Source organism: Macrotis lagotis, chromosome 1 (assembly GCF_037893015.1).
Source record: "Macrotis lagotis isolate mMagLag1 chromosome 1, bilby.v1.9.chrom.fasta, whole genome shotgun sequence".
NCBI lineage: Eukaryota > Metazoa > Chordata > Mammalia > Peramelemorphia > Peramelidae > Macrotis > Macrotis lagotis.
In genome coordinates this window covers 751,367,198-751,385,863 of record NC_133658.1, presented here as the reverse complement: position 1 = coordinate 751,385,863, position 18,666 = coordinate 751,367,198, and the positions used below count along the sequence as shown (strand labels likewise).

Sequence of the window (18,666 nt, the reverse complement as noted above, 5' to 3'; positions counted from 1 at the left end):
AGAGCAAATCAATGAATTGAGACGGCAATAAAAAAGATAGAAAGAGAGCAAATTAAAAATCCCTAATTTAGAAATCCTGAAAATCAAACAGGAGATAATAAAAACTGAAATTAAGGAAATCTTTGAACTAATAAATAAAACTAGGAGCTGGTTTTATTTTTAAAAAATCAAGTAGGTAAACCATTGATTACTTTGATTTTTTTGAAAGAAGAAAACCAAATTATTAGTATCAGAAATGAAAAGGGTGAATTCACCACCAAATGAAGATGAAATTAAAGCAAACATTAGAAGCTACTTTGCCAAATTATATGCCAATAAATTGAAAAACCTAAGTGAAATGGATGAATAATTAGAAAAATTAAAATTGCAATAATTAATAAAAGAAATAAAATGTTTAAATATACCTATCTTAGAAAAAGAAACTGAACAAGCCATCACTGCGCTCCCTGAGAAAAAAATTCCCAGGACCAGGTAGAATCACAAATGAATTCTATCAAATAAAGAAAAATTAATTTCAATGCTATATAATTTGGGAAAATAGTCAAAGAAGTCTGACAAATTCTACCACAAATATGGCTCAGATACCAGGACAAGCAAGAACAGAAAGAAAACTACAGATTAATTTCTAATGAATATTCATGCAAAAATTTTAAATACAATACAAGGAAAGTATGGCAATATATCACAAAGATCATGCACTATGGAATTTACATCAAAAATGAAAACTTGGTTCAATATTAGAAATAACTATCAGCATAATTGAGCATATCAATAACAAAAACAACAAAAATCCTATGATTATGTCAGCAGATTCATAAAAAACTTTGATAAAATATAATATTGATTCCTTATAAAAATATTAAAATGATTAGTATCTATCTAAAACCATCAGTAAGCATTATCTGAGATAAGCTTCCTAGTAAATCAGGATTGTGAAGCAAGGATGTCCATTATCATCACTATTATTAAATATTGTATTAGAGATGCTAGTTATAGCAATTAAGAGAAGAAAAAGAAACTGAAGGATTTAGAATGGGCAAAGAAACACTCACTCTTTGCAGGTGGCCTGATGATGAATTTGGAGAACCCTGGAGAATAACCTAAAATTCACTAAAAAGCTATTAATAATATTACCGAAGTTTCACAATATCTTTACACAAAGTCCAACAGCAAAAGATAGAAAAATAATTTCCAAGTAAAAACTGAAGACAACATAAAACATTTAGAACATTTAGAACTGAAGACAACATAAAACATTTAGAAAGACAAATCTAGGAACTACACTAACTGTGCTGACTGATATACTACAAATTCATTATCTATTCCCAATTGCATCCACAGTAAGGCAAGGCAATTCTTTTATACCTCTCTCTCTCTCTCTCTCTCTCTCTCTCAATATCCAATTCACCACAATAGCTTTTACACGTCTTTTAATCCTTCCTCAAACTTCCTAAAGCTCTCTCTCTATTCCCTACTGTTAGTTAACAACACTGATATTGCTTCATTTTCCACTGGGGGGGGGACTTTCCACTAAAAGCTCCCTCTTTTCTCCTCTTTATTTCACATCATTCAGATGCCTTCTGCCTCTATATCCTTTTTCATGCCTTTCCCATTAAAAGTTAACCTTCCTGGGGCGGGGGAGGGGGGGCACTAGAGATAGAGCACCAACCCAGAGTCAGGAGGACCTGAGTTCAAATCCAAGCTCAGATTTACTTAGCTGTGTGACCTTGGACGAGTCATTTAACCCCATTGCCTAGCAAAAATTTAAAAAAAAAAGAATTATCTTCCTCCTGGCCAAGGCAATTGCTATATGTCCAAGTACTTCCATTCCATCCCATCTCTCCCAGCAAACTGCATCCTTTCTTATCTTCGGTTTAACTGCTCCATACTTCTCACAACCCCTCACTCCTCTTCAAAAAAACACTCACACCTAGGAGTCTCGGAGCCAAGATGTTGGAGTAAGCAGTGTGTCCTACAACCCTTCCTTATTTCCCTTCAAACAGCCATAAAAGAGTGTTTCTGAACAAGTCCTGGAACAGTAGAATTATCAAAGGGATGGGATGAAACAATCTTCTAGCCCAGAAAACTTAGAAGAACCACAAGGGGACAAAAAGAGTGCAGTACAGGATAGGAAACATCCTAGAGAGCCACGTCAACAAACCAGTGAGAGATCTTGAGCTGTAGAGCAGGCGGCTCTGAATGATGTGAAATTGTCCCCTCAGGACAAGCAGCGAAGCCAGGTAACTCCAGATCCAAGGACTACCACTTGCTTCAGCACACCTCTAGGCAAATAGAGATCCTCCAGTGGCCAGACCACCACATGCTTCAGTATAACCCCAGGGAAACACTGAATCACCCCCCACCCCCAGCCTCAGCTCACACCAGACACAACCATGAAGATCTCAATTAAGCATCAATCAGGTAAGCTGTCAGAGGCAATAGCCACTCCCCACCCCAACATCTCAGGGCAGCACCAGCCAAAAGGGTCCTGCATGGACCTCAGGGACATATCAACACAATATAAGGTAAACGGCAGGACCTGTAGTCACTGGCACAAGAAGCGTGTGACAATGCCCATTCCACCCTGAGAGCAAAGTTCAAATTTAAAAGAAAGGAAAAAGACAATGACCTCCACCCCCAGAAAAAAAAGGATGTTTAAACACAACAGAAAAAGAAAATGAGAAAAGAAAGTTACTTGTTGGCTGGCTGGTTCTTGTCCTTTGTTTTCAAAGAAGACCAAAACGACATCACTATGTTTGAGACAAATTACAGTGTGTTTGACTGTGACTGATCAGACCAAAATGAGCTCAGAATGCTCTACTACAGGTCGGACACAAATAGTCCACGTCAACACTGGGAGGTCCTGTGCCAGTTGTCTCCCATATTGTACAATCAATTCTAAAGTTCTCTCCAAAGAATAGACTTTTTGGCAAATGAATGTCTGGCATTCTAATATTATGCCTAGTCTCTGCAGTTGCCTTCTCTATAGTAATGCTGGAATACTAGGCATTTGGCTTGAGAACGGACCTCAGTGTCTGTATCTTCTCCTGTTAGGTGATCTTCAGAATCTTCCTGAGACAATTTAAATGAAAGTGATTCAGTTTCCTGACATGGGGCTGGTAGACTGTCCAGTTTCACAGGCAGACAGCACTGAGGTCAAATACAACAGCTCTGGAGACCTTCAGTTTGGTAGTCACTCTAATACCTCTTCTCTCCCACACTTTTTTGGAGCCTCCTAAATACTAAGCTAACCCTGGCAATGTGTGTGTGTCAGCCTCATGGTCAATGTGCACCTAACTCCCTGGAAAGAACACTGCCAAGGTAAGTGAACTTGTCCACAGTACTCAGAACTTCTCCATATGCTGTAATCCATGGTTCCACATATGAATGGTCTAAGTATTGGCTAATGGAGCACCTGGGTTTTCTTGGTGTTAATTGTTAGACCAGAGAATCCATCCATACTTTGTTATGGTGACAGGGAAAACCAAGATACAAACTCAGAAGAGAACAATGTCAAAACACCCATGGCAAAACCCCAAAAGAAAAACAGGAAGCGGTCTCAAGACCAGACCATAAAGAGCTCAAAAAGAAGTTAAAAATCATATAAAAGTGGTAAAAGAAAAATTATTTTAAAAAATAACTGTTTAAAAAATAGAGCTGGCCGAATGGCAAAGGAGATACATAAATCTGAGAAAAACAACTCTTTAAAATTTGAGAGTAAAATTGGCCTAATGAAAAAGAAAGTCATCAAACAAATTCAGAAGAATAAAAAACTGGAAGAAAATGTGTTAAATACTTCCTGGGGGAAAAAACCCTCACTTAATTCATCCATTCTTCCTAGCTATCCTTCCCTTTAGTGGTAAAATTCCATGAGGTCATCTACATAAAACCTTCCACTTCCTTTCTTCTCATTCTCTTATTAAGTCTCAGGAATAGGGTGCCTGACATTGCTCAAGTGAAACTGCTTTATCAAAAATTAGTCATCTCACCTGTTAAATTTAATGGCCTTTTCTCCATCATCTTTCTTGATCAATCTGGAGGCTCAGACACTATTAATCAAAATCTTCTTTTCTCTCTAAAATTTCACGACCCTATTTTTGCCTCTCCTATTATCTGACTGGTCCTTCTCGATCTTCTTTGCTATATCTTCAATCAAGTCAAACCTACTAATAGTAGACACTCAACATGGTTCTGTCTTGGTTCTCAACTTCTTTTATGATTTCATTGGAAGATGCCATCTGCTCCATGGATTTAATTATGAGCTCTTTGTTAATCATTTCTAAATCTAATTATGCAGCCCAAACCTCTCTCCTAAACTGCAGATATGCATCTCTAATTGCCTATCCAGTGGGCATCTTAAAATCAACATGTCCCAAACTGAAATCATTCTTTCTTTCCCCTCCAAACTATCCTCTTTTCCAAATTTCCCTTACTGCTGTTGAGGATACCACCATCCTCACAGTCACTTAGGCTCACAACCTAGGTATCATTCTCAATTCTTCAATTTGATATTCAAGTTGTTTCCCAAATTTATTGATTTTACTTTTTAATGTTTCCAGTTTATGCTCTTCCTTTCTATTCCCTGAAATTGCCATAACCCTGGTACTAGTCCTTATTTCTTCATGCTTAAAACTATTGCAATAGCTTTCTGGTTGGCTTCCTGACCTCAAGTCCCTACCCACTGTAGTCCATCCTCCAGCCAAACAGATTTTCCAAAAGCAAGGATCTGACCCCATCATACACCTATTCCATAAACTCCAGTGACTCTTTCTTACCTCCAAGATTTGATATAAAATCCTAAGTTTGGCATTCAATGCCTTCAAGGCATTGGTGGTTCCTATCTTTTTCCTGATATTCTTTGATCCTAAGACACTAATGTATTTGCTGTACTTCACATAAAGCATTCCCTCTTCATCTGTACTTCCTCAGTTATATAACTTCAAATCTCAACAAAATCCTACCTTCTTTTGGTAGTCTTTCCTGATTCCCCTTAATGTTAGCACCATCCCTCTGCTGATAATGTATTTTCTATATGTCATCATCTGCATATTGTCTTCCCATTAGACTGTGAACTTGAGAGCAGATACTACCTTCTGCCTTTTTTCTGGATGCCCAACACTTAACACAGCATCTAGCAAATAGTAGGTTCTTACTAAATAACTGTTTGTCTAGATAGGATGATTTCTCTCTTTCCTTTGCCTTCATCAAGTCTTATGAAGGGTTATATTTAATTGTATATTATCATATATTTATATGTATATTAAAATTTCTTAATAGTATTCCTGTCTTATGTCAAGTTTCAACTTAAGCCCTACTTTTTTATATGAAGCCTCTTAGAACCTATCCAACTATTAGTGAGTGACCTCTCTCCCTAAATCTCTTGTATTAATAATTTTTTATTTATTCTGTATGGGCTTATATGTATGCTCAACTCTCCTCTTAGAAAGTAAACTTATTAACAATAGAGATTATTTCTTTTTGTATTTGCATCACCAGTTACTAGACACAAAGGAAATGCTAATCAAATATAAGATGAATTTCATTAAACTTTTGTATTTATATTAAAAAAATCAATTCCATAATTGTAAAATGGCAGAGGCATAGATACCTTAAAGATGTTCTGATAAGAATCTGGGGATTTTAGAGTTTTAGAGGCTTGTAGACTCAGTGAACCAATGGTGAGCTGTATCATCCAAAAAGCTTATGTAGTCTTGGGCCTAAGTGAGAAACAGCTTCCAGAAATGGAAAAATAAGCAGCTGGTGGCTCAGAAGATAGAACCAGGCATTGTCAGAAAGACTCTTACACCAAAGTTCAAATGACCTCTTACCCTTACTTAGCTAAATTACCCTGAGTCAATCACTTAACCCTGTTTACTTAAGTTTCCTCATCTGTAAAATGAGCTAGAGAAGGAAATGGAAAATCACTTCAATCTAATTGCCAAGAAAAACCCAAATAGGGCCATAAAGAATCAGAAATTTCTGGACAGCTAAGTGGAGCAGTGGATAGAGCACTGACCCTGGAGTGGAGTCAGGAGTATCTGGGTTCAAATCCGGCCTTGGACATTTAATAACTACCTAGCTGGGTGGCCTTTGGGCAAGCCACTTAATCCCATTGCCTTGCAAAAACCTTTTTAAAAACCCCTCAGATGAAGAATCAGAAATTTCAGAAATGCCTGAAATCATCATCAACAAAAAAGCTTCCAGAAATAGGGACGTGACATTGCCATCACACTCTACCTTATCATTTCTCATCTGGAGTACTGTATTCGATTCTGGACATCATGTTTTAAGAAGGATATTAATAAGTGGAGAGTATAAAGGAGGGGTAACCAAGATGAATGAAGGCCTAGGATTAATGATATATGACAACCAAGTGAAAAATTTGGGTAAGTCTCGCCTGAAAAAAGCAGATTCATGGGGAAGATGATAGTAGATAGGGAAACAATGACTGAAAATTCCAAAGTAGCAAAAAGAAAAAAAAAAAAAAAAGGTTTGCTAGTAAGAAAAAAAAAAAAAACACTAGCAATCATAACCTGTCCAAAAGTGAGTAGCTGGCTTTTAGAGTTGTTGGTTTCCCTCTTTTAGAGATCTTCGTGTAAGGGGCTGGATTACTATGAGTCAAATAAGTTATAGTGAAGATTGCTTTTTATATAGTTTGAACTAGATAGAAGATGGAAAAACTTCCAACTTTCAAATTCGGTGAGATTTTTGTGGTAGTCTGTCTACCTATGATTATTGTGAATACTGCAAAATTATATAGCCAATTAAATTTTCTTTTGATCTTTAGTCATATAATAAAATCAACACTATTATTTCATGCATGTGTCAATCTAAAGGAACTCTTCAACTCATTTTTTTCAGCAGTAATGTGTTTATGTATTCTAATTTAGAGCAAGGATATCAATATAGATATGTTTCAATTACTTCAGTAATGTTCCAATTGTCAAGTTTATTTTTATTGATGGTCTAATAGTTGTGTGGGATTCATAATATCCACTGCTTTCTTTCTAGCTAATCTCTCACCATTACTGCCAAAACCAAAAAGGTCCAAAAAGAAATAAAGTATATCTTGAATTTCTGCCAATTTCATGGACTGCCATAAGGCAAAAAACTCATGACCATGTGTCTAAATCTCTGATGATGAACCTCTCTATACTTCAGTGGAATGGTTCTCTTTTGCCTAGCTTTCCAAACTAGTAGAAACCATTAGAGCCTGTGCTCAATGAACCATAGCTTTTGAGAACCTACACCAGATGGAAGGAGGGGTTAAGTATTTTGCTGGAGGACTGTACAGAAATGCCTATATTTTCCATTTCACTTCAGCTCTGCCTAATAATCTTAAAGGGATATATTTAGAATACAATAGACTAATACATTTATTCCCCAAATTCTTTTCATACCATGATTATAAAACCTGGGACTTACATGAAATTGAGTTTAGAAATCATTCACTTCAAGACATAGTTTTATAATAGCATATTCTAAATGGAAAATTTCACACAACAGTTAGGAATGCTAAATAACATTAAATGAAACAGAACAAAAATGTTTTCATTACATAGACTAGAGGTGTGGAAATCACTATAGATCACAAAATTACTATCCAAATATGATTTTTGCGATGTATTACATAGGCTCCCTTTTCTTGCATATGCTCTAACTTTATAAATATATATTATTAGAATCTACATTTCCTATTTCCATGAATCATTTAATTGCAATTTATTTTGAATATCTGAAATATCAATTTTAGCATTCTGGATTCAAATATATATGCAGAACAATTAAAAATAAAGTTCAAAGACACATTTGCTTTATTACATATTAAAATTTATTTTTTCTTTTTTATTTATTTAAGGCAATGGGGTTAAATGATTTGCCCAAAGTCACAAAGCTAGGTAATTATTAAGTGTCTGAGACCACATTTGAACTCAGACCCTCCTGACACATATTAAAATTTCAAAAGGGATAGGCTTTCTTAGAATGAAAGCAAGATGGGACAATCTAATCCAGTTGTCTTAATTTTTAGATAAAGAGGACTGCAGAGAGATTAAATAATTTGCCCAAGGATACAGTGCTAGTTTGTAGCAGAGCAATTTCTGTGTTCTTTCCATTCTACTATATTATGGCTCCTGGATAAAGCAGCTCTCTGAAAGTAGAGCCTTTGGGGAACTATGTTAAACACATGAAAAAAGCAGAATTTTACTGCCCAAAGACCCTAAGCCACAAAGGAATTTCTGTTCATGTTATAAATAATTTGATTGCTGGCTATTATAATTAAGAGAGTAAAGGAAGTCTTATAATGGACAATCTATGTGATATCTTCCTCCTTTTTCCAATATTCACCTAGTCAGAGAACCTAATAAAATGGCCAACCTTGCTAATTTCTCCTGCTTTATTCACGTAGCAGAAAGGAGGTTAAAGGAAGAATAGCAATAAGCAGATATTCCAGTAATAAGAATATAAATAACAGAGGTGATTATATAAAAATTATTTACATTTTCATTTACCTTCTATCTATAAACATAAAGAATTCAGAATTGTGACCTCAGAAGTATTTCTAATGGATTAGGAATATGCATATATATATTTGACGATGTTTGTTCTATAATGCTAGAACTTTTTGGAAAAAATATTTTGAAACTTAATTAAAATGATAAAAGCCCAAAAATAAAGTTAATCTTTATATAGTCCCTAGGAACACAAGGAAGAGACTGGATTTCAGAGTAAAATGTTTATTTCTGTAGCTGAGTTCATGCTGCACTTCCCACTCACAAAACTTTTGGAAAAAGAAAAACATTCACGGAATTATTTTAAGTGTACAGAGTCAACCAGGCCTTCTGTCTTCATGGATAAACCTCCTATTCATGGCAGAGCCTAAAGAAGTGTTGATGATCTGTTAGACATTTGCTAATGCCAGAGTTGGATAGGAATAGTGAGAAGAGTCAGAAAATACAGTTGACGGCAAGAAAAGAAATGAGATAACCACTTAAATTCATGATATAAATAAATTCAGGAGATATAACCTATTCTTAGAGTGAATTTATCTCAACTTATTAATTATTTTAGTTTGGAATTCTTTTAACATATTTTAAGATTTATTAAAGATAAAAGGTATTGCCTTTAGCCATTTAAATAATCTATATTCCAAAAATGAATTTTTCTTCTTAAAATGAAAGTTGCCAACAAGAAGAAAATTTTAAAAGGCCCATTTAATTTTCATCTATTCCTTTTGAGGCCCAAATCTCTCACAAATACATGAACTTCTAATACTAAAAAAATTTGTATAAATTGTAAAAAGCTATTTCATGAATTTGAGAATTATATCTGAAAATATAATTCATAGAGAGAACAGATAATAACCTTGTTTAGGAAAAAAAATCTTTTCAACTCCTTCATTTTACAAAAGTGTAAATTAGTGTCTAATGAAATTAAATAACTTTTCTAAGATCAAAGAAACCAAGTTACATGATTAGAACTATCCAAATTCCTGTTTCCAATAACAACATTTTAAAAAGCAAAATAAGCTTCCTTCATGAAAGGATTAACCATAGAATTTCCTGAAAGTTCTATATAATAATAATAATAATAATAATAATAATAATAATAATAATAATAATAATAAAATTTAGATTTATAAGAAAACTAATAATGTAGGTTTGGAATTTGTTAAATTAATTTCTAAATTTCTTCAAGCCCATTTCAGTCATGTGTCGACTATAACCAAAAACACAACTGTTTTGTAAATCACTCATAATAAAATATCAAGATTCCAATATAGATCTCCAAATACTCTATAGAAATTGATCAATACACTGTTCTAGAGCTGTAATCACCATCACACATAAAACTGTTATCCTAAATTATTGAATATTAAAACTGATTCACAAAAACGTACTAACATTTTAAACAGATGCCTCTCCATCAAAAAGTCATAATTGCTATGATAAATGGATAAGAAGACTTCCAAAACAGAGACATTACAAAGGGAGTTCAAAATCGAGTGTCAACAAGATAAAGCAAATAAAATTCCTATTATCCTGTTTGCTCCTGGAATTGTACTGAAAATGTTTGTGGTTAAGTCTATAAAGAGGGTATCTGAAGAACACAAACATTAAAAAAAATACAGCAGGGGGCAGCTAGGTTGCATGGTGGATAGAGCACTGGCTCTGGCATCAGGAGGACCTGACTTCAAATTCAGCCTCAGACACTTAATGGTCACCTGTGTGACCTTGGGAAAGTCACTTAACCCCATAGCCTTGCAAAATACACCCCCTCCCAAAAAAAATAGATTGAATTGGCATTCAAAGATAATTTTTAACTAACACTAGTGAGGATGAAAATGAAATAATTATAACCATTATGACAATGACAATGGAACATTTTGAATGTGATAAGTCAGTTTTATATATATAATGGATAAAATGTTAGACTTGGAGTCAGAAAGACTAGAGTATAAATCCTATCTCATAAACTTGCTAACTACATGATTCTAGACATGTCACTAAATCACCTTATAGTCCAGTTTCCTTATGTATAAAATGAGGGTAAACAAGAGTTACCACCCCACAAAGTTATGATATGCTAATTAGATAAATGTATATCAAATAATCTGTAAAACTTAAGTGTTATGTAAATATGAGCTCTAACATCAACTGTGCAAATATAACTACTTTCAGTAATTAAATTTATCTCTGTAACTTTTCAGAAACACCTACACTACCAAAAAATAAGTAGATCTAAATGATGAAGACTGGATTTTTATTGACATAGCATCCTTCATTCTAGCTTGCTTTAGACAAAAAATGTTGGTATAAAACAGTCTTTTAGGTACATAGATAAATTATACTAGTATACATGATTGGTTCTTGTCCTTCATTATTGAAGAAGACCAAAATGACCTCACTGTGTTTAGGACAAATTACAGTGTGTTTGACTGTGACTGATCAGACCAATATGAGCTCGGAGTGCTCAATCACAAGTTGTCCATGTGACACATATTCCATGTGAACACCTCGGGTGGATACTTTAAACTTATGGATGTTACATTTCCTTTGAGCTGCTTCCATTTGGCTTTCCACATAGCACCCTCACTGATGAGGGAACACCATGTTGGACAGTCCTGTGCCAGTGTCTCCCATGCTGCACAATCAATTCTGAAGTTCTTCAAAGAGACCTTCAGGGTATCTCAGTATTACTTCTTCGGACCCCCCTTGTGAGCACTTGCCTGGTGTGAGTTCTCCATAAAATAGTTTTTTGGCAAGCGTTCATCTGGCATTCTAACACTATTTCCAGTCCATTGTAGCTGCACATGTATATTTACAAGCATATATATATATATACACACACACACACAAACTTTCACAATATATGCATGTATGTTTACAAGTAACCAGTAATTTTGCTCTGCTGAGTACTTTTTTTTTTACTTTTTAAGTAATTTTTGATTATGGTTATAATTTAATACAGTTGATATGACCAAACTAGAGTTCTTTCATAACATATACTCCATGATAAAAACATAAATAATAGTGCTTTCAGGAATGAAGGTCAATATAATTTAGAACTCAAACCTTATTCATTTTCTTGGCATTTCCAGGAAATACCAAAATATTGCAGTTCTCTTTCTTAAAGTGTGAAAACAGCACTAAACAGAACTTAAATAGTTTGACTGAAACTGCATAAAAATCGATACAGATTTTATGCTTTATGAGCAGCATGGCCATCATTCGTACAGAATGATTTAGCAGCACTGAATAGAATCAGAATGGTTACATAACATATATTCCAAAGTTCTAACTCTAACTTTAGCATCCCCAAGATGTTATGGACTTCTGAGGTACTACTATCACCTTAACATCTATGTTTCTGTACCTTAAATGACTGGTTTATCTTTTTGGCACTGGTATGTCTCAATTCAAAGACAGGTACAAAACTAAATACATACCTACAATATATAACTAAATCCAAATTATCTTCATGTGATTAATCTTTAGAAGATATAGGCATAGGGGCAGCTAGGTGGCATAGTGGACAAAGCACCAGCCCTGGAGTCAGGAGTACCTGAGTTCAAATCCGGCCTCAGGCACTTAATAATTAATTACCTAGCTGTGTGACCTTAGGGAAGCCACTTAACCCCATTGCCTTACAAAAAAAAAAAAAAACCTTAAAAAAAGAAAGAAGATATAGGCATAAAAACATTATTAATCCTAGTTTGGCATTTCCTTTGTCATCATCAGAAAGTATTCTTAACTGCCTCTTATCACCATTAGGAAGTAATGCTTAAGTACATCAATAAGTGGGAAGATGTGTGATTGTTTCAGTGTAGAATCTCTGAGCACAGAAGATCCCAATCTTTGGGACTGACTTGCGGTTAAGGAAGGTTCAATATCTTGGCCCTGGTCTCAGAGATAATTAATTTAGATGGCCAGTCAATATACATCCATCACCAACTATGCGGCTGATACTGTTGGAGATACAAAGAAAGGTAATAGGCTGTTCCTGTTCTCCAGGAGCTCACAATCTAATTAAGAAGATATCATGTAAATCAATAAGTACAAACAAGTTATTTACAAAATAAAGTGGAAATAACCATCAAAGGGAAGGAAGTCACCAGAATGTAGAAGGATCATGAAAAGCATGCTTTAGAAGGTACAAGGTTAAGAAGAGAAGTAAAGGAAGTCAGTGAATTTAGGAAACTGACATGAAGAGACAGAAGATTTCAGAAATGGGGACAGCAAAAATATCCACGAGGCTGGAGATGAAATATCTTGTTCAAGGAACAAAGAGGCCAATGTCACTAGGTATAAGAAAACTACTAGGCAACTGAGCTAAGTTATAAAGAGCTCTGAAGGCTAAAGAGAATTTCATAATTGATTCTGTAAGCAATAGGGTGTCTTAGATTAGAGCTGCAGTTGACATGGTCATACCTGTGCTTTATCCCTTTGGCAGCTTAGGACAAGACAGACAGACTGAAGGAAAGAGATTTGTGGCAAACAAAACATTCTGTTGGAAACGTTCAAGCATTACATAATAAGGTACTACAGCAGGGTGAGGGCAGCATCAGAGGAGAGAAGGATATAGATCTATATGAGATATAATGCAGAGGTGAAATCAACTGACCTTGGCAGAATACTCAGTATGGAGGGTGAAAGATAATGAGAACTCAATGAGGACACCTAGGATGGAAGTCTGAGGGACAGGAAAAATGGGAATGCTCTCCTGAGAAATAGTAAAATTTGGTAGAAAGGAAAGTTTGAAGAAGAAATATGAGATCAGTTTCAAACATGATGAGTGCAATAATTCTATGGGACATCCAGTTTGGAATGTCAAACAGAAGTAAGAGATATAAGGGTAGAAGTCAGCAGAGAGGCAACTTATGGCTGGATAAGAAGATTTGAGAATCACTGGCATGGAAATGATAATTAAGTCCATGAGAGTTGGTGAGATTATCAAGTGAAATAGTATAAAAGAAGAGAACCCAAGAGAAGTCCTGTGGAACATCTGTGATTAGTAAGCATGAAACGGATGAAGATCTAGCAAAGGACACCGAGAGGGAGCAGTCAGATGATAACAAAGAAACTCAGGAGAGAGCAATGTCATGGAAGCCTTAGAAGATGAGAGTTCAAAAGAGGATGAGTGACAGGGTAAAAGGCTGAAAGAGAAGTAAAAAAAAGAATAAGAACTGAAAGAGTTACATTAGATCTGGCAATTCATAATACATAAGTAACTTTGGAGAGAACAGTTTTGTTTGAATGATGAAGTTGGAAGACAGACTAGAGAGCTATGAAGAGAGTAAAGGAAGTTGAGGCACATCTATGAAGAAAGGCTTTTCAAGGATAAACATGGATATGTTTATAAACAGTAAGGAAGTAGCCATTATAGATACGGAGACCATCAAGATAAGTGAAAATGAATATAATAGAGGGGTCAATCTGCTGGAGAAGGTGATGGAATGAAATAGGATTACTCCTTTATGCAGAGGAGAATGCAAGGAGAAGAATCATCTCTTCATGTGAAACTGAGGTGAAAGAAGAAGAGAATGTCAGAGAATATGTATACACACATGTATATATGGGTATTATGAGATGACAAGGATGGAAAAGCAGTGCTTTTTTTGGCAAATGACTTCAATATTTTTAATAAAATATGAGGTAAAGTTCTCAGGTGAAAGGGAAAGAAAAAGGGGAGTCATAAGAGATTTGAAGAGGAAGAAAAAATTCAGAAAAGCTACTTTGGAAAGTGAGTTGGTAAATGATATGCAGAAGGACTGACAAACAACAATGAAGGCCAAGTTAAAATGATGCAACATAAATCTGTAGTCAACCTATACGGAATAGTTTAATGATGTTCTGCACCTTCTATCAGCAATTCATGTATAAGAGTAAAAGCAGCAGATGATTAAGAATATATATTTTATAAAAGGTTTGGCAGCAACATATGGGACAGGGATGCAAGAGAAGAGGACAATGTCAAGTTAAACTAGTTCAAGGAAGGTTCAAGACAGGAGAGTGACTAGTTCAAGGGTATTAGATGGGGAGAAAAAACAAGGGTTTGAAGGATTAGAGGTCACGATGAAGAGAGTATAATTTTGTAACAGAAAACAGTGGGAGAAGTGAAAAGTCAAGACCACGATCAGATATGGGAGCTTCAGAAATTTTAAGCATGAAGGTGGTATGTTTGTGGGTGATGAAAAAATCAACAGTGTAACCATCTTTGTGTGATGCTCAGGTAATATGGAAGAGTAAGTCATAGGAAATTAGTAAAATTAGTGAACTGTGTGATGGAGAATATATAGAAAAATGAGGACAGAAGTTGGAAAGTTAAGACTGTGAGCTTTGAACTCATTGACAATGAACTCACTAAGAAAGAGGGGAAGCACCTGACTGTTAGTAGATAAATTTTTACTGAGTGATATATAAACTGAATGAAACTCAAAGAAGTAAAGGTCACTGAGTGATATTAGGAGCAGTAACTTTCCCTTATCTCTCCTAGTGAATCCAAAAGGAAGGAGTGAAAAAGCAGTCAATGCTGGGATGCTAGTGGTTAGCACCGAGGCATGTATCAGTGACTGGCAGAAGATGAAAGGTGTGGGAAAGAAAAGGATTTAAGATGAAAGCAAACTTGTCATTGATGGAAAATTCCTGAAAGTATTGTGGAGTAAATGAGTATCTTTGGAGTAGAACATGGTGGAGACAGGGGATGTTGAGATGAGAGGAATAATATGGGAAGGGGACTTGAAGAGGAAGGGGAATGGCTAATAAGGGTTCAAAATTACTGGATGGGTAGGGTATAACTGGAGGATGGGTTGTTCATAATTAAGGTTAGATTTTTAATGTCCATAGAGATTTGGTGTCAAAGTTTGGTGGGGAGAGATCCAGGAAGTTCAGATTAGAGAGAGCAAGTATTTGGAATTGAAGGAAGGGTGGTGAAGTTAGGTCTTCCTGAATGCCAAGTTTAATATTCTACCCATTATGCCATGGAGACTCTCTAGGAAGTACATATTCTCATATTAAGCTAATAAAATAAAATTAGTAAAGTAAATCTATTTGAAACCAAAAATCACAGCAAAAGACTAAGTTATAGTCAAGCCACAAATTGTATATTATGTTGAAGAAGTCTCCATATTGGGAATTCTGTACACATATGAAAACACAAGTTGGAATCCCCACCAAAGTTCAAATTCAACAGTATAATCAGAATAGTTATAACTACCAGTTATAATTTTTTTTAAAAAAATCAGTAAATTTCTATCACTTTCTTAGAAAAATTTTATAATTAAATCAAAAAAGCTGGTTTTATAATTAAGTCACAAAGGCTCAAAAGTTCAAAATAATGGAGTTTCACAGGGTTTTTAGAGAATCCTCTATAGGTATTTAAATAATGATATCATTAAGCCATTATGTCATATAATACTATGGGCTCAAGGGGTAGGTTCTGATGCTTAAAAGCAGTTTTTTAAATACTCCTAAAAAACCAGTTTTTAAATATTTTCTTTATCTCTCTGAAATGATAATGTGCTTATTCATACTGTCACTAAATGGTGATAGGAGATAACAAAACCTAATTAGTTTATTATTCTGAAAACTGCAAAAAATAGATATTTAGGCTATATAAAATAACAAAAATTCCCTTTTCTGTTTCTAAGCAAAAGTAAACAAACAAAATTAAACCAGCCTTCCAGAAATGGATTCCAAAAGGGGAAATGTACTCCCATCATGTATTAATGAGAACTATTAACATAAAGAAGGGAAGGAAAACAATTTATTGCTAAATAAGAAATCTCAAGTGCATTCACAAGATGTAAAGGACTGAGTAAAATTCAATTCAAGAAATGCTTGCATAGTATTACTCTAACACTGTATCCCAGGTTAATTCAAAATCTATGATACAGAAATATAGAATACATAAGACAGTTATGAAATGGATGAATAACCAAACCCAAAGAAAATTTTCAATGAATTATCAACATGGAGATAGAACTCTAATGGCTGTCACAGGAATCTGTTCTCTGTCTATTACTATTCATTATTTTTATCAATGATTTGGATGGAGACATGCTCCTAAATAGGCACATGACACAAAACTGGGAATGACAGTGAACACTTTAGGTGGCAATCAGAATCATTTAAAACCTAGGATGAATAACTGAATCTAATTAAATAATAGGAATAAATGTAAAGTTTTTTTTTACTATCCCTCTTAAAAGACTAATAATATGTGTAAATGAAGCATACCAACTGGCAGGATAATAATATATACCTGATTGTGCAAGATACTAAGTTAGTGTATCTATCTTTCTCTAGATATATCTACTTCTCAGAGAAATAGATAGATATAGATAGTCTATCTATCTGTCGATATAGATATCGATAGATAGATATAGATATATATCTTGGACAGGAACTGCAGAAATACTGAGTTGAGTCTAGAACTGAATGGGATAAAGAGATTGAACAAAAGGCATCGAGCAGATGCATAGTACTTTAGATGATCTCAAGTTGTTTTTGGAAAGAAAAATATGTTAACAAAAAAGGCAACTCCTATCACAGCAAATTATAAACTCTAAGATATAAAAATTATGAGTAACCAAAGAGCAAAGGAGACATGCACAGGGGAGAAATGTAGGTTATAGGAAACTGCCAAAGTGTACTACCTCTACACATAAAGAAATATAAAGAATTGGGGGAAATTTCATTTGAAAAGGAAATAGGCTACTCATACAATAAGAACAAAAGAAAACAGGTAAGACAACAAAATATTGCACAGATACTCAAAAAAGATCTTGAAGAAATTGTCCAATGCTAAATATCAGTCTTTTAAGCAGGATTTAAAAGAGCATGGAAAAGAATTTCAAAGGGCAAGGTTAGCATGGATTATGGTCTGAACCTCTGGAGGTGGTGCCCAAATTGATGAGGTCATGAATTCACTGAAGGATATAAAAAGACTGAGGAGGACAAGATAGTTAACATTAAATACCTGATAATTATCACACGTAAAAAAAAAAGAGTATAAACTTTTCTTCTTGCCCTATGAATGTAGGACAAAGGTCATATGTGAATTTTAAAAAGACTAGGTTTGTACTCAGGAAAATCTGGGTTTGAATCTTGCCTTAGAAAACTAGTAATAACCTGACAACTGGGCAAGTCACTTGCTCTCTCTGAGTCTCAGTTTTCTCATTGTCAAATTAAAGAATTGAGCTTTACGATCTTAATATCTTTTCCTTAATTTCCTTAAAATTTAGGTTCTTATATTACCATCTAAGATAGATAAATGTGGCTTCAATGCAAAACAAATTCAAAAAGTTTTCTAGAAATTTCCAGAAGTGTAAGTGGCTGCTGTGGGAGATGTCAAATTCATGCTACCATCTGAGGTTTTTCAAATAGCAGGTGGATGCCTATTTTTAAAGAATATTGAACCAGATGACAAAACCTGAAGTTTCTTCCAATGCAAAGTCTGTGATAGTTTTCAATCATACCACAATTCTAGCCAAATAGTCACTTATGGACCCTTCACAACTAGGCAGGGCAGAAAAAAACCAAGATGGACCAAAAGGAATAAGATGTCATAGCTTGTCTCCCTTAGAAAAACTTAGAAAGCAAGAGTACCCTAGAAAGGTTTTCAAGTCCTGAATCATATCTCTGTAGCTTCTAAATTATTTCTACTGATTGTTAAGAAAATTTCAGATACACAAAGCATGTTGTTCAAGGATATTTGATTTGCTAATGGAAGCACACTATACAGTAGAAAATGTTATGATTGTGAATCATTTCCACCCCCTCCTTCTCAAGTACTTCAAAGAAGAAACTTTTCCTGAACTTTTCCACACCTACCTGAAATCCATGCTTTCCTCTCCACCATGTGCTCAATACTTTTGGTGGCATGTCAATAACTGACACAATGTCTCCCACCTATGAAATAAAAATTGAAGGAAATCAAATGCATAACTACTGCTGTGGTTAGAATTTGAAGCTAAGCACTGGAATGGAGATAAGTATCATTCCCTACTCTGACAACTATGGTTTTAAAGGATCCCAACATTTACTGAAGTTCTGTTTCATACAAAATGAATTTTGTACTGGCTGCTTAAAAAGATGTGAACAATTAGCTAAATGGACTGAATAAATTTTACTCAATTTGTGCTATAATCAAGTGATCAAAGAAGGT

The 18,666-nt window shown here is 34.7% G+C and overlaps 1 protein-coding gene across 15 annotated transcripts in view; it reads right to left on the bottom strand.

The window, feature by feature from the left end:
- ARHGAP32 (Rho GTPase activating protein 32) overlaps positions 1-18,666 on the bottom strand; it is a 380,058-nt gene that overhangs the window by 112,474 nt on the left and 248,918 nt on the right. For 14 of the 15 annotated variants that reach the window (XM_074216323.1, XM_074216331.1, XM_074216324.1 and 11 more), the window contains one exon: positions 18,333-18,410. The exons of the other annotated variant lie outside the window; for it this stretch is intronic. In XM_074216323.1, coding sequence (XP_074072424.1) covers positions 18,333-18,410 — 78 coding nt within the window. The remainder of the gene's footprint in view (positions 1-18,332; positions 18,411-18,666) is intronic. 15 annotated transcript variants of the gene reach the window in all.